General features: G+C 32.8%; 1 protein-coding gene across 11 annotated transcripts in view; it reads left to right on the top strand.

The window, feature by feature from the left end:
• The window catches only part of COL11A1 (collagen type XI alpha 1 chain), a 218,987-nt gene that overhangs the window by 75,173 nt on the left and 129,193 nt on the right, over nt 1-14,621 (top strand). For 2 of the 11 annotated variants that reach the window (XM_043575696.1, XM_043575695.1), the window contains 6 exons: nt 3,599-3,727; nt 9,592-9,708; nt 9,973-10,125; nt 10,315-10,407; nt 12,750-13,004; nt 13,772-13,834. In XM_043575696.1, coding sequence (XP_043431631.1) covers nt 3,599-3,727; nt 9,592-9,708; nt 9,973-10,125; nt 10,315-10,407; nt 12,750-13,004; nt 13,772-13,834 — 810 coding nt within the window. The remainder of the gene's footprint in view (nt 1-3,598; nt 3,728-9,591; nt 9,709-9,972; nt 10,126-10,314; nt 10,408-12,749; nt 13,005-13,771; nt 13,835-14,621) is intronic. The other 9 variants (XM_043575701.1, XM_043575700.1, XM_043575698.1 and 6 more) reach the window with 8 other exon arrangements.

Below are 14,621 nucleotides of genomic sequence, written 5' to 3'. Positions count from 1 at the left end.
TACTCAGTAGTATATTGATCAGGTAATGTTTGAGAATGGCTATCAATAAATTTTAAGAACTTATATTAATTTGCTGTGAGCATGTTTAAAATCAGAAGACATTAAGGAAATATTAGAGCCTTTCTAATCTATTTACAAAAAAGAATCTTGAAAAAATCTCAGAAACAGTCTAATTTGATTAATTAATTATATTGCCTCATGACATATGGAAGTAAATAATTTTGATGTTGGAAACACTAATAATAGTATTACTACTATAAACCGTATAATTTTCAGCTGGATATTTGCTGATTCTGCTTTGTTTTATGTTTTACTGGGAAATAAAGTAGATGTTTTCTTATTTGGGTATTACCTGACATATGAACATGCTATATGCACTTTTAAAACACTGTTTGAATGAATGATTTAATGAAAAAATTAAACAGCTGTTGTATAAAATTGCTATGAATTCTTTCTTAGTATTCATTGTTAGAGACTCTTTAAATTTAATGTTGATATTTTCAGACAATAAATAGCTCTAAATAGCTCCTGTTAACAAAATGAAGAAAAGCTGGAATAATTTGAAATTATTCAAAATGGAATCAGGAGTTCTCCTGTGAATCATTCTCATGTACTCAAACTTACAAGGCCTTGAATCACCAAGTCAGATAGGTATTAACACAGACATTCTTCTGGGCCTGAGTATAGTTCTGAATTAATATGGCCATGACCCATACATTTATAGAAAACAGTTTCATGTTGAATTAGACCTTGTGGAAACATTCAGATTGTTTCAGGAGCAGGATATTACAATTTTTCTCTTGTTTACATAATTTCCAGAGCCAGTTTGGGGAACCTCCTGAAATTAAACTCTTTAGATAACCCTATTACTAATTACTCGTAATGTTTGTTATTAAAATTATACAGAATTCAAAGCAAGTGAATTTTAATGTGTGCTTGGATACTCCAATTTTTTCTTAATAAAAATATACCAAATTTATGCTTTTTTATTTATAATATGAATTTTTCTGGTTTCTGCATTTCTTATTCACCTTTGTAGGTAGAAGTTCCTTTTAATATGGACTCCTTTGCCAGAACACAATAGTAGGATCTATGTTTTCATTTAAAAATTTTCATATATCGGCCCCTTGGGTGGCTTAGTTGGTTAAGCATCCAATTCTTGATTTCAACTCAGGTCATGATCTCACAGTTTCATGGGTTTGAGTCCTACATTGGGCTCTGTGCTGACCACGAGGAGCCTATTTGGGATTCTCTCTCTCTTCCTCATTCTGCCCCTCCCTCTGCTTATTCTCTCTCTGTCTCTAAATAAATAAATAAAATTATCATATAAGTTTGCCTAACAATAATAATTCAGTTCACTTTTTTCATTTTTATTTTATTTATTTACTTTTTTTAAATATGAAATTTATTGTCATATTGGTTTCCATACAACACCCAGTGCTCATCCCAACAGGTGCCCTCCTCAATGCCCATCACCCACCCTCCCCTCCCTCCCACCCCACCCCCCCCATCAACCCTCAGTTTATTCTGTTTTTAAGAGTCTCTTATGGTTTGGCTCTCTCCCTCTCTAACCTCTTTTTTTTTTATTCCTTCCCCTCCCTCATGGTCTTCTGTTAAGTTTCTCAGGATCCACATAAGAGTGAAAACATATGGTTATCTGTCTTTCTCTGTATGACTTATTTCACTTAGCATAACACTCTCCAGTTTCATCCACATTGCTACAAAAGGCCATATTTCATTCTTTCTCATTGCCACGTAGTATTCCATTGTGTATATAAACCACAATTTCTTTATCCATTCATCAGTTGATGGACATTTAGGCTCTTTCCATAATTTGGCTATTGTTGAAAGTGCTGCTGTAAACATCGGGGTACAAATGTCCCTATGCATCAGCACTCCTGTATCCCTTGGGTAAATTCCTAGCAGTGCTATTGCTGGGTCATAGGGTAGGTCTATTTTTAATTTTTTGAGGAACCTCCACACTGTTTTCCAGAGTGGCTGCACCAATTTGCATTCCCACCAACAGTGCAAGAGGGTTCCCATTTCTCCACATCCTCTCCAGCATCTATAGTCTCCTGATTTGTTCATTTTAGCTATTCTGACTGGTGTGAGGTGGTTTCTGAGTGTGGTTTTGATTTGTATTTCCCTGATAAGGAGTGACTTTGATCATCTTTTCATGTGCCTGTTGGCCATCTGTAATTCAGTTTACTTTGATTGAACTCTTTAGTTAATATTGAAAATATATTACCCTCAAGGCACTTGGGTGGCTCAATTGGTTAAGTATCCAATTTCAGCTAAGGCATGATATCTTGGTCCGTGAGTTCGAGCCCAGCATCAGGCTCTGTGTTGTCATGACAGCTCAAGAGCCTGGAGCCTGTCTCAGATTTTGTGTCTCCCTCTCTCTCTGCCCCTCCCCTGATCACACTCTGTCTCTCTCAAAAATTAAATAAACATTGGGGCACCTGGGTGGCTCAGTCGGTTGAGCATCCGGCTTCAGCTCAGGTCATGATCTCACAGTCTGCGAGTTCGAGCCCCGCGTCGGGCTTTGTGCTGATAGCTCAGAGCCTGGAGCCTGCCTCAGATTCTGTGTCCCCCTCTCTCTCTTCCCCTCCTCCACTCATGCTCTGTCTCTCTCTGTCAGAAATAAATAAACATTAAAAAGTTTTAAAAAAGAAAATATAATCATCCTCTTTATATATTTACAGTTGTTAAATTTTATTTACTTTTTTATCAGCTTAATATTTACATTTTATTTGTCTTATTTTATAAAGAATATACTGTGAATGTAGTAAAATTGTTTTACCGAATGGATGCATATAGTATAGATTCTATGAACCACAAAATAATAGAATAAAACCTTAATATTAACAGCTAATTTGTAAAACAGGTGTGAATTTTTCTCTCAAATCTGTGAGACTAGTTTTTATTAAATTTTTAATTTTAATCCCAGTATAGTAAACATGCAGTGTAATATAAGTTCCAGGCATACAATATAGTGATTCAACATACATACAACACCTGGTGCTCATCACAAGTGTCCTTCTTTAATCCCCATCACTTATTTCACCCATGTCCCTACCCATCTCCCTTTTGGTAACCATCAGTTTGTTCTCTAGAGTTAAGAGTCTGTCTCTCTCTCTCTCTTGCTTGCTCTCTATTTTTCCTTTGTTCATTTGTTCTATAAGGCTATTTCTAACATTGAAATGTAAGTGTTAGTACTTCATATAATTAAAAATAAACACACGGGGCGCCTGGGTGGCTCAGTCAGTTAAGCAGCCGACTTCAGCTCAGGTCATGATCTTGTGGTTCACAAGTCTGAGTCCTGCGTCGGACTCTGTGCTGACAGCTCAGGGCCTGGAGCCTGATTCAGATTCTGGGCCTTCCTCTCTCTCTGCCCCTCCCCTGCTCATGCTCTGTCTCTCTCTGTCTCAAAAATAAATAAACATTAAAAAATTTAAAAAAATTAAAAAATAAATAAAAATAAACACACAAAACAATAAAACAATAAAAATAAACTGCATGTTGTCTTGAATAAATCTTGCTCTAAATATATGTATATCTATATATACTGATTACATTCATGTTTGTTTCTTGACAGGGGGACATCCAGCAGCTGTTGATCATAGGTGACCCTAAAGCAGCATATGACTACTGTGAGCATTACAGTCCAGACTGTGACTCTTCAGTACCCCAGGCCGCTCAGGCTCAGGAACCTCAGGTTGATGAGGTGAGGACCATGAGATCAGGGCTCATTTTCTCCTTTCAGCGGTACAGACATAGTCTTGCAGTTTTGAGGCTTATCATTATTATTCAGTTTTAATTAAACCTATACTTTCTATTTAATAGTGTTTTAATAGTTCTAGGAAGAAGTGACTTAATGAAGATTTTTGGTATTTTTTTCCTCTTAAGTACTCTGTTTCTTAAACTTCTTAAAAATAGAGATTCCTTACTTATATGCTATATATATGAGCATATTTCATTTTGGGAGAGGTGAGAAAAAAGGTAGTTCTCTAAAAGCTATATTTCTGCCCTTGGCATTTAAATAATTAACACACAGCCTCAAGATAAGGGTGACAATTCTTCTGGTGTACTTGCCTTTGGCAATTCGCACAGATGAGAAGGTGACATTAGAGCTATCTTAAAGTTTCAGGCTCTGTTGAATACTTAAAGAGATTTTTTTTTTTTCCTATTTCTTAGAGGGCTAGGCTACATTGATATGTGCGTTTTCTTTTTCTTCTACAGAATTTGACATAAAGAACAATGAAATGAAAAGCAGTAGGATCTAATTGTAGCTAAAAATATTCATATACTTTCATTCATATTATGTCACTGTATTTGAAGTTCAGGTGTGAAACCTTTTTTTCCAGGCTATTTTTGCAAGAAAATTTACTGTAATGAAATTTGACCCTATTCTCTTCCAGGCCAAAAAAAAAAAATAGCCATAGCAATTTTATCAAAATTGAATACCCCCAAAAAACAAAAATATAGTACAACACATCCTTATCCAGATTTTTTGGTAAAATCCTTTGGTGTGGGTCTTCTGGAAATTAAAAAAAACAAGCAAGCTGGAAGGAAGTTACTCTTTAACTGACAGCAAAACAACTTAGATTCTTTTTTCTCAAGGTGGGGAGTGTTACATTTTAGAAGTGGGGGTTGGAAGTTTGAAAACATCAAGGCTGTCTTTATGTTTGAAAATAGCTCAAATGGCATTCTTCTTTCTAAATATACTAATTGGTGCCACCTTTTGAGTTTTACTCTTTTAAAAGAGGTTAGGATCTTATCTTTTAATTTATTGGTATGTTTGCATGTAAATTCAATTGGGATTTTACCACTTAAATGCTTGAAATATCTTTTTTGACATCACTTTTCTTTTTAAAGTATGACAGTAAATTCTGTTGCAATGATCTTTTCCATGACTTAACATGGATGTTTTTCTTAAAACAGGATAAAGGCTTAAGAAGCTGACAGAAAAGCAAATATGAGAGAGAAAAGAGAAATTACTTGGGTAGTTGTTTGCTTGTTTCACGGTTCACCAGTGGTTCATTCTTCTTATTCCTTCATGATTTATTTAAATAATTTTTTTTTGTGAATTCCAAAAGGATAGGTTAAATACCATCAGGTTTAGTACTTTTATATCTTAGAGATTATGTGTTAAATCAGTATTGAAATTTAAAACATTTATACATGTTGTACCTGTTCGATATTGATGAGATTTATTTTGCTCCTATTTTAAGAAAGATAAGTTTGTCCCTTTTAGCAACAGATATGGCTCTGATTTTTGGAAGAATGAAGGTATGCTTTCTTAATATATCACCTTGAGGTGTTTTATTACTATATGTTAATGCTATCATGCCAGTTAAACAGTTATTTTAAAGCAAAATAATTCTTATCCATTTTTTTCTTAAGTTCATTTAAAAGTAAATTTGCTCTTTTCTACTTTGAGTTATTGATAACATATATTTAACATTCGTTAAGAAGTTCAACTTGTTTTTACTAGAAGAGTGTGTGGGGAAAAACAATGTATTGCTGTAACAAAAAACTGCATGAAAATCTGGTTGGGTGATGCAAAAATAGATAGCATTTCTTACCGCTTTCTATATTGAATGTGTTACAGTAAAAATTTTTTTGAAGAATCAGCTGTCACATTTTTTTCCAATTCTAATTACATTGATACTTCAATAGTAAGATAACCATCCTATGTTATACACTTATTAAATAAACTGGTTAACCAAATTAGTAACCAGTTCTTATAATAATAATTTTGAACTATAGCCATTAATATGTCATTATGTTTCAAATATGCATTTTAATAATTGATCTACAGATGTTATTCCAGTACAGCATAGTAAGCAATGCTATTTACCAGTGAATAAAGAAAATAAAGTGCAATACAGAGCATCAACCATTAATGTTGCACTTTATATTGCTTAATTTTCCATTAACAAATTTGTAACAATGCATATTCATTAATCTATTTGGATTAATAGGTATGTCAGTTTCTTTTATAAATTAACTCATGTGCTTTTTCCAACTTGTAATTGTGGTTTACCTCATACACTCTAAAAAACATCTTCTAAATCATTCTTAGGATTCAATTGTGTATGTGTTTGGCACATCATCATCATAGAGTGAAATGCATAACAGAGATAGATTTAAATAGAGCCAAAATATCATCAAACTTTAATTCTATTTGAACTTACACAATACCATTTACATAGAAGAGTAACTGATATCAAAATTATAATGTTTGGGGATTTTCTCAAGTAAGAGTATCCTATTATCTTTACAAGAAATTAAATGTGAAATCTATATATGGTTATTTCTTAATTTATTATGCAAACTATAGTAACTTATACATAGTAGGCAATTGACATTCTTTTTTTAAAAGGATGAACAAGGAAAATAAAGCAAAGGAAAGACAGTATTTTATAGACAAATTTAAAAACCAGTGTACTTCCCCAAATATATTACCCTAATATTTTTTGCACTTAATATTTATCATATATTCTAGTTCTCATAGATATTTAGTGATGCCACTATTTTTCTACAAGTTAAATAAGAACAGATTATGACATTTCTAGAAGACTTCCTTCTCACTACAATTTATGCTAGGCTACTAACATATCCAAGCTGAAATCGAAATCATTCTATCAATGCATGTCTTTTTGCATGTATTCATCTAATTTATTACAACTAGTTCTCTCTGTTTTCAAGATTTTCAAAATTCCATGGTAAGGAAAGACGGCCATCTCCAAACATAGGTTATAAAGCTTCATGTATACTAGCAAAGTGCTAAATACACTCAATACCATGACTAAGGGGATGCTGTTTAGAAAAAGAAATAAGAACAGAAGGAGTGATTCTTTTTTTTTTTTAATTTTTTTTTCAACATTTATTTATTTTTGGGACAGAGAGAGACAGAGCATGAATGGGGGAGGGGCAGAGAGAGAGGGAGACACAGAATCGGAAACAGGCTCCAGGCTCTGAGCCATCAGCCCAGAGCCTGACGCGGGGCTCGAACTCACGGACCGCGAGATCATGACCTGGCTGAAGTCGGACGCTTAACCGACTGCGCCACCCAGGCGCCCCAGGAGTGATTCTTTACACTGACTCCTGAAAGACTCTAAGAAAAAGATATGCTTTAGTGCCTAAGGAGGTGAGAATATTATTTTCTCCATTATTCCAGAGTCACAACTAGTCTGGTTAATCTTCATTTGGAAAGAGTTTAAAAAGAGGAGAGGCTTATGGGGGTTAGAAGATGTTTCCTCCTACAAGAAAAAGAACGACATGAAGTTAATGTACATTAGTATATTTTTGAATACCATGCTTCATTTGAGATCCATTAAACCATGGACTTTAAAAATCAGCCCTTTATGTCTTTGTTTATTGTCATATGTTTTTAAAATTAATTATAGATGCACACAATTTTGAAAAGTCTGCTTAATTTTAAAACTCTACGGCATAAAATAGACTATCAAATCTTTTGTTTTTAGTGTTTTACTTCCAGCTGGCAGCTAGTAGTTGTATAAATTTCTTATTTCTTAGTTCAACATGAGTGATCATAACCACAGAAAAGTTATTCACTATACAATATTCAGTCACCATTTATGTCTTTTTAATATGTATCTAAATCCAGTATTTAATTATTTTATTTACTTAATGATGTTAATAATGTTTACATTAACTTTCCTAGAAGTAATTGGCCCTTATCTTTTTTTTTTTAATTTTTTTTCAACGTTTATTTATTTTTGGGACAGAGAGAGACAGAGCATGAACGGGGGAGGGGCAGAGAGAGAGGGAGACACAGAATCGGAAACAGTCTCCAGGCTCTGAGCCATCAGCCCAGAACCCGAAGCGGGGCTCGAACTCACGGACCGCGAGATCGTGACCTGGATGAAGTCGGACGCTTAACCGACTGCGCCACCCAGGCGCCCCATAATTGGCCTTTATCTTGATTGCAGAGGCAATTAAGAAACAAATGCTCAGTGTTATATATGTGCATTTTTCTATTTACCAAATTCTGTACAAATTCAGTTAGAATAAAGCTCTTGTTGAAGTTCTTCAAATGGATGTTCATTGATAATGAAGCTATCACTGAATAGATAAAAGTATGAATCTGTTTCAGTTCATCTTATCAAATTACAGTGTTTACAGTCATAGAGAACACTAAAGACATGTCTGTTCAAATTTCAATATGACCTTCAGCTGAACCATTTGAAAAGTTTACTCTAGTGAGGCTCATCTAGGGCCAGATGTATAATGATGCCAGGAGATCAGTTTTGGACATGTCTCATTATATGTCTGTGAAATTTGCACTCATTTGCATTGCTATAGTTAATAGAGCTAATTAGAAGGCACAGTGATCACAACTTTCTAAAAGACATATGGTTAACAGTTACTTTCCTGGCAGATTAAAAAGGATTTTCTGGCAATTTTGAAATGCCAAGATTCCAGTTGGGATATAATTGGAATTTTATCAAATATAATACTAAGGGAAACCCAAATAGGTTGCCTTTAGCTTGTATATATTAGGAACACAGCTTGTTGAGTTTACTGCTTAATGTTTTTGTATGTATTACTTAGTGTATTTACAGTTATTTTGCTTAAAGCCAATGATTAATATATGTTTCACAATAACTATATTCTTGTTTATAAATTAAAGTTTTGATAGAGACATTTGGCTGTGAAGGTGAACACATTATTTTCCTTATTCAGTATATATGACTGTCTTGTACATCCCTCTATTAAGAAACATACCTCTCTCCAACTAAATTGCTTCAATACAGAGGAATCTAGTATAAAATATCATTTTCCAATTTGAGTTTAGTTTAAGTAGTTTACAATGTCTGAGTGCTATGCTTTTTTGATAGAGGGAAAAAAAGCAGGATTTTTAAAAGGTGAATAATATGTTAGTTAGAAACAGATCTTACTTTGAATCTTTTAATGTGTTGCTAGTATTCTGTGCTCATTTTGATCTTAAGTCTATGGCAAATTAGAGATTTCTGAACAAATTTTAGATTTTATTTTTCATTATTCTAGTGTTCGGTTTAGACTTACCTTATGTTCCTTGCATTTCCTTTTCCTCCTCTCCACTCTCTGACTTCCAATTTAAATATCCTTTCATACTTGGAAAGACTATCCTCCATATTTAATATTTTAAGCATGTAGTTTAATGAAAAAAAGTACCCATTGGAAATACACTAAAAGTCTTTTAGAGGAGCCTTGTGTAACAATTTTTACAAATAAAAATTAACAAGAACATTTAACAACTGTGACCAAGTATATTACTGCTGTGTTCAAAATAAGTCATTGGCTACAAATTTTGAATATTAATTAAGTTTGGATTAATATTCACAGTTTTTAGTTTCCTCACAATCCTAACCACTGTTCCGCTTAGAAAATCAGCTTTGTTGCTCTTATGTTATTATACTCTGTACACTGACAGTATAATACTTCTTGTAATATAAAATAACATTTAAATACTTGCCTCTTAACCTTTACCCTGCGTAAAAGTTAAGATGATTACCACTTTGTTATTAGTATTACCTGCAACTAACAAAATCGCCTGATATTTTTTCCTTTGCGAGGTAGTATGCACCTGAGGATATTCTGGAATATGACTATGAGTATGGGGAAGCAGAGTATAAAGAGGCTGAATTTGTAACAGAGACACCCACTGTAGCTGAGGAGACAATAGCACAAACTGAGGTAAAAACAAAGTAGCACCTGTGTATATGGTGTCCTAGTGTTTGTCATTCCGTGGTTTCTTATGTCCGCTGTTCCTCAAACTCATTGTAAGCCTTTCATCCACCTGATTTCTGTGACCCAATAACTGTGATTCTTATTTGACAGTAGCTGCCCCGAAGGAATGATGCTCATTTTGCTTTGCTTGTCCTTCCTTTCATCCATGCCCTGCATTTCCCTTTTCACTGTATTTATGTTTTCCATTCCATCTTTCACCACGTTTTACAGAAAAAGAAATCCAATTTCAAAAAGAAGACGAAGACAGTGGCCACTAACTCAAAGGAAAAGTCCAAAAAGTTTACACCCCCTAAATCTGAAAAATTTGCATCCAAGAAGAAGAAAAGTTATCAAGCAACAGCAAAAGCCAAACTAGGGGTAAAGGTAGCAAAGAAAAAGCAATCAAGATCTCTCCTAGATAAGCTGGAAGATCTCTGATGATGAGTCATTGTCCTAACCCAACTAGATAAATCCTCATTTGGCTAATACGATAACCCAGTTAAATCATGTTTTTCCTAAATTGGGTATTACTTTACATTCTTAGAATTGTTTTTCTTTTGAATTTACCACTAGGCAAATATTGTTGATGATTTTCAAGAATACAACTATGGAACAGAGGAAAGTTACCAGACAGAAGCTCCTAGGCATGTATCTGGAACAAATGAGGTAAGCTCATTGACACTATTAAATCGCAGCCCAGATTTTTTAAGCGTGTAATATTTCTAAATATACTTCACTCTGGAAGAATATAACTTGCGAGAAGTTCCATCTTTTTATTCCTTTATTGAGGTAAGAGAAACAATAGCATTGGCTCACTGTTACTAAATTAGTCCATTCAGGTTTACATGACTCTTTGCTTCATGCAGACACAAATTGATTAAACTGGATTGGCTGCTGTCATTCTCTTCATTGCTCCTGGGATTGAGCAAGCTTCTCAACATGTTGTGATGAAGGGTATTCACAACATGATTTTTCTGTGAGGAGGAGACTCCTCTAAAGAGAAAATTGTATCATGAAATGATACAATTAGAATTTATTTCATCTGACCAATAATCATGCATTTTTATGACAGAGAACTTCTTTTTTTTAATAGTATTTATTTTTTTAAGTGTATTTATTTATTTTGAGAGAGAGAGAGAGAGAGAGCACAAACAGGGAATGAACGGACAGAGAGAGAGAGGGAGAGAGAGAGAATCCCAAGTAGGCTCTACACTGTCAGCACAGAGCAAGATGCAGGGCTCGATCTCACAAACCGTGAGATCATGACCCAAGCTGAAATCCAGAGTTGGATGCTTACCTGACTAAGCCACCCAGGTACCCCGGCAGCAAACTTCTTGAGAAAATTTAATCTTAGTGGATTTTAATAGCTATGTACATTTTCATACTTGTTAGGAGAATGATGTTAATTATTATTAAACACACTATTAAAATAATGTGTCTTAACGTTTTCATTCTTTTCTATGAAAATGTTTAAGCACATACAGGTGTAAAGGTAACAATCTTCATATTATGCATATATTATTTCATATTATCCATACATTCATAATATTCATATTATCCATAATATATTTATATTATTACTCATATTATTAAAAATATTCATAATGTATTCATATTGTGCGTACATTCATAATATTTCATATTATGATATATTTGTATCATGAAAAAATGAGTGTACAATTCAGTTTAAATTTGTGAAACACCTGTCATACTGGGTATGAAGAATACCTGAATAATTTAGCTGTGAGAAGATTTATATAACATTTGTGTCAGTGAAGCAAATAAACGCAGTAGTGTATGACATACAAACACATACTTCAGAAAAATAACATTTTAGGGGGAGAACAGATTTTAAATTTCATCTGGTCCAAATTTATCGTTTTTCAGAAATGGATATCTTGATTCAAGATGCCTATTTATCTAACCAAATTTAACTAGCTTTTTAGTTCAGAGCTATGAACATAGCAATATTCAGTTTTTGGATAACATGCATTGTCTATAGATAGTGTATCCTCTTTGGCTAAAAATACAAAAATATTATGGTTACTAAATATTTTATTTTGGTTAACAATTGCTAAATTAATCATTTAGCTGCATTTCTATTCATATGATTTTGTGTACTACTACTTATTTATTCAGTGCTATTTTGTCATCTAGATTCACTATGTCTTGGAAATCAAGTAACTTAAAAAATCCAAAAATTAGCAAGATAAATTATTTCATTTGAACCTCATCAAGATCATTATATGGCTAAAAATTGCATAATAAATATGATTAAGATTTATGCTATTAATAAAGAATTACTTATGTGAAAAAGATAATTATACTAGGTCTATTTTTCTGTCTCTGAGGGAGTTTTATTGATACAAAATTCCCTTGTAAGTGCATATTTATTCTCTACCCTTTATGAGATTGTGCAGTGATATATTCTATTTCATTTCTTGAATTTCAAGGCCTATAAGTTATATTTTATTTGCTTTAAAGAACTTTTTGGTGATATAATACTTCCTTATATACTATATGCTCTAAAAATTGCTATGACAAGTCTCAATATTGACATTAATATTTTATTTTTGTGATTGAGAGTCAAATTTACATGGTTTTTCTGGTAGTAGTTATATTTCCTAATGATGATCTGTGAGATTTGAAAATTAAGCGAAGTTTTAAGTGCATATTTCATTATTCAAATCTTAAACCATGAAGTAAATATAAAATTGACTAACAATTTTTTTTAATGGAGCTAGCAAATACACATGTTGAGTCCATGTGAATATTTGCAGTTTATTGGGAAAAGTACTTTGAAAGCAATATTTCCTTGTACATACCAACGTACAAAAATATTGCTTTCAATGATACTGAAAGGCTATCTTTTTCAACCTTCAGGCTTGCTTTAGTAGCTTTTAAATTGCTTCTCGTCACATTCCATCAAACTGTAATTGCAAATGCTTACCTTGCTTTACTAACAGTAAACTTCATGTTCTTCAACTCTTTGCAACTTAAATTAATAGCCAAATCCAGTTGAAGAAGTATTTACTGAAGAATATCTAACTGGAGAGGATTATGATTCCCAGAGGAAAAATTCCGAGGATACACTATATGAAAACAAAGGAATAGACGGCAGGGACTCTGACCTTCTGGTAGATGGAGATTTAGGCGAATATGATTTTTATGAATATAAAGAATATGAAGATAAACCAACAAGCCCCACTAATGAAGAATTTGGTCCAGGTGTTCCAGCAGAAACAGATATCACAGAAACAAGCGTAAGTCAGTATTACGCTCTGTGTCATTGTATGTCTTATTTTTGGAGTATTTTCACATTTATCTTGATGTCTTTTCAGGTTTAAAATACAAGTTGTGTTTTTATGTAAATTATGGATATTTATCACTACTAGGACACCTTGATAGATTCTTCCACATGGGAATCTACAGCAGTTGTATCTCTGCCTCCACTACCAGAGTCTTCATTTGAAAGTATAATCGTGAATAGAATTGTATCCGAATTGTATTATTATTGATAAGATTAAAATAGTCATTATTATTTGGGATAGTAAGTCTAATTTCTGAATTTTAGACTATTTTATTTTTTAATTTTTAAAAATATTTTCTGGTGATGTTCAGTAGAGGTACCATATTTATTATTATTATTTTTTTACCTTTGACCCCCTTCACCCATTTCTTCCACCCCTTACCTCCCACCTTTATTTTATTAAATTCAATTTGATGATACTTGCTGCTTAGTGCCTTGGAATGATAATTGAGGTCTACAGATGTCTTTAACTTTCTATAATATGTCTTTAAGAAACAATTGTTTAATCTCATTCAAGATTTGTATTAATGTTTATCATGCTTTCCTTCTTATATTTTCAGTATCTAAACTTTTAATAGGTTTCTATTTTTAAAACACGTTTTAATTGGTTGTTTTTAAATGCACTTAGATGATTAAATTTTCTTAAAAAAAAAAACCCAAAAAAACCTTAAGTGGTCTTATTTACTTAAAGACAGGCTGCTTGAATTTTTCACTCAACAGATAAATGGCCACGGTGCATATGGAGAAAAAGGACAGAAAGGAGAACCAGCAGTAGTTGAACCTGTAAGTACTGCTGTGAATACATTGTAAAGGTTGGTAACAATGATTTAATTTATATTATGAGCCATCATCACCTTAAATTATTATATGTTTATATAAATTAGTATATAAATTATTACATATATATGTTCATAATATATAGCATATATATTATTAAAAACTCTGATGTCCAAATATTTAAAATTTGCCACAGAGAAGTGTTAGTAAGGTCATTTCTGGCAAGTAACACTTGAATCAGCCAAAAAATATAGATACATGAATTTTGGAATTTGAAAGTAACTGAAATTGTCTAGTCTAATTCTCTCATTTTACTCAACAAAGGAACCTGAGACCTAGAGAGTTTAAATACCTTTGCTGAGGTTCAAATGTTGGTGGTTGAGATATAAATAGACAGTAGCTTTTCTAACTTCCTTCAATTTCTTTAACTTGGCATTATCAGAAATATATTATTTGACGTAGATACTTGTTTCATATCCAGATAACATCATGTAACAAATATGAAAATATTCTTTTTAAAATCCACTTCCCGTTCTTCCATTGAAGAAAAGGTGCAGTTCACTCCAAAAGTGATTTTAAAATTCATATTAATGTTCTCACTACTCAAGATATTGGTAAAAAGCAATCCTACTGGAAAGCAATTTTACTATTGTTGTCCCTAATCAGCAACTCAGGAAAACTGTTACATTAGAACTAAAGAAAATATGCTTAACTGTTTGCCTCAAGATCATGAAAATCCATTTCAGAAATTGCAAGGACATACACATTGAAAAACTTGGTAGAGGGAAAGTTA

Source organism: Prionailurus bengalensis, chromosome C1 (assembly GCF_016509475.1).
Source record: "Prionailurus bengalensis isolate Pbe53 chromosome C1, Fcat_Pben_1.1_paternal_pri, whole genome shotgun sequence".
In the NCBI taxonomy this organism is placed as follows: domain Eukaryota; kingdom Metazoa; phylum Chordata; class Mammalia; order Carnivora; family Felidae; genus Prionailurus; species Prionailurus bengalensis.
Note: the sequence above shows the minus strand (reverse complement) of the source record. Positions and strands in the feature narration are given on the sequence as shown.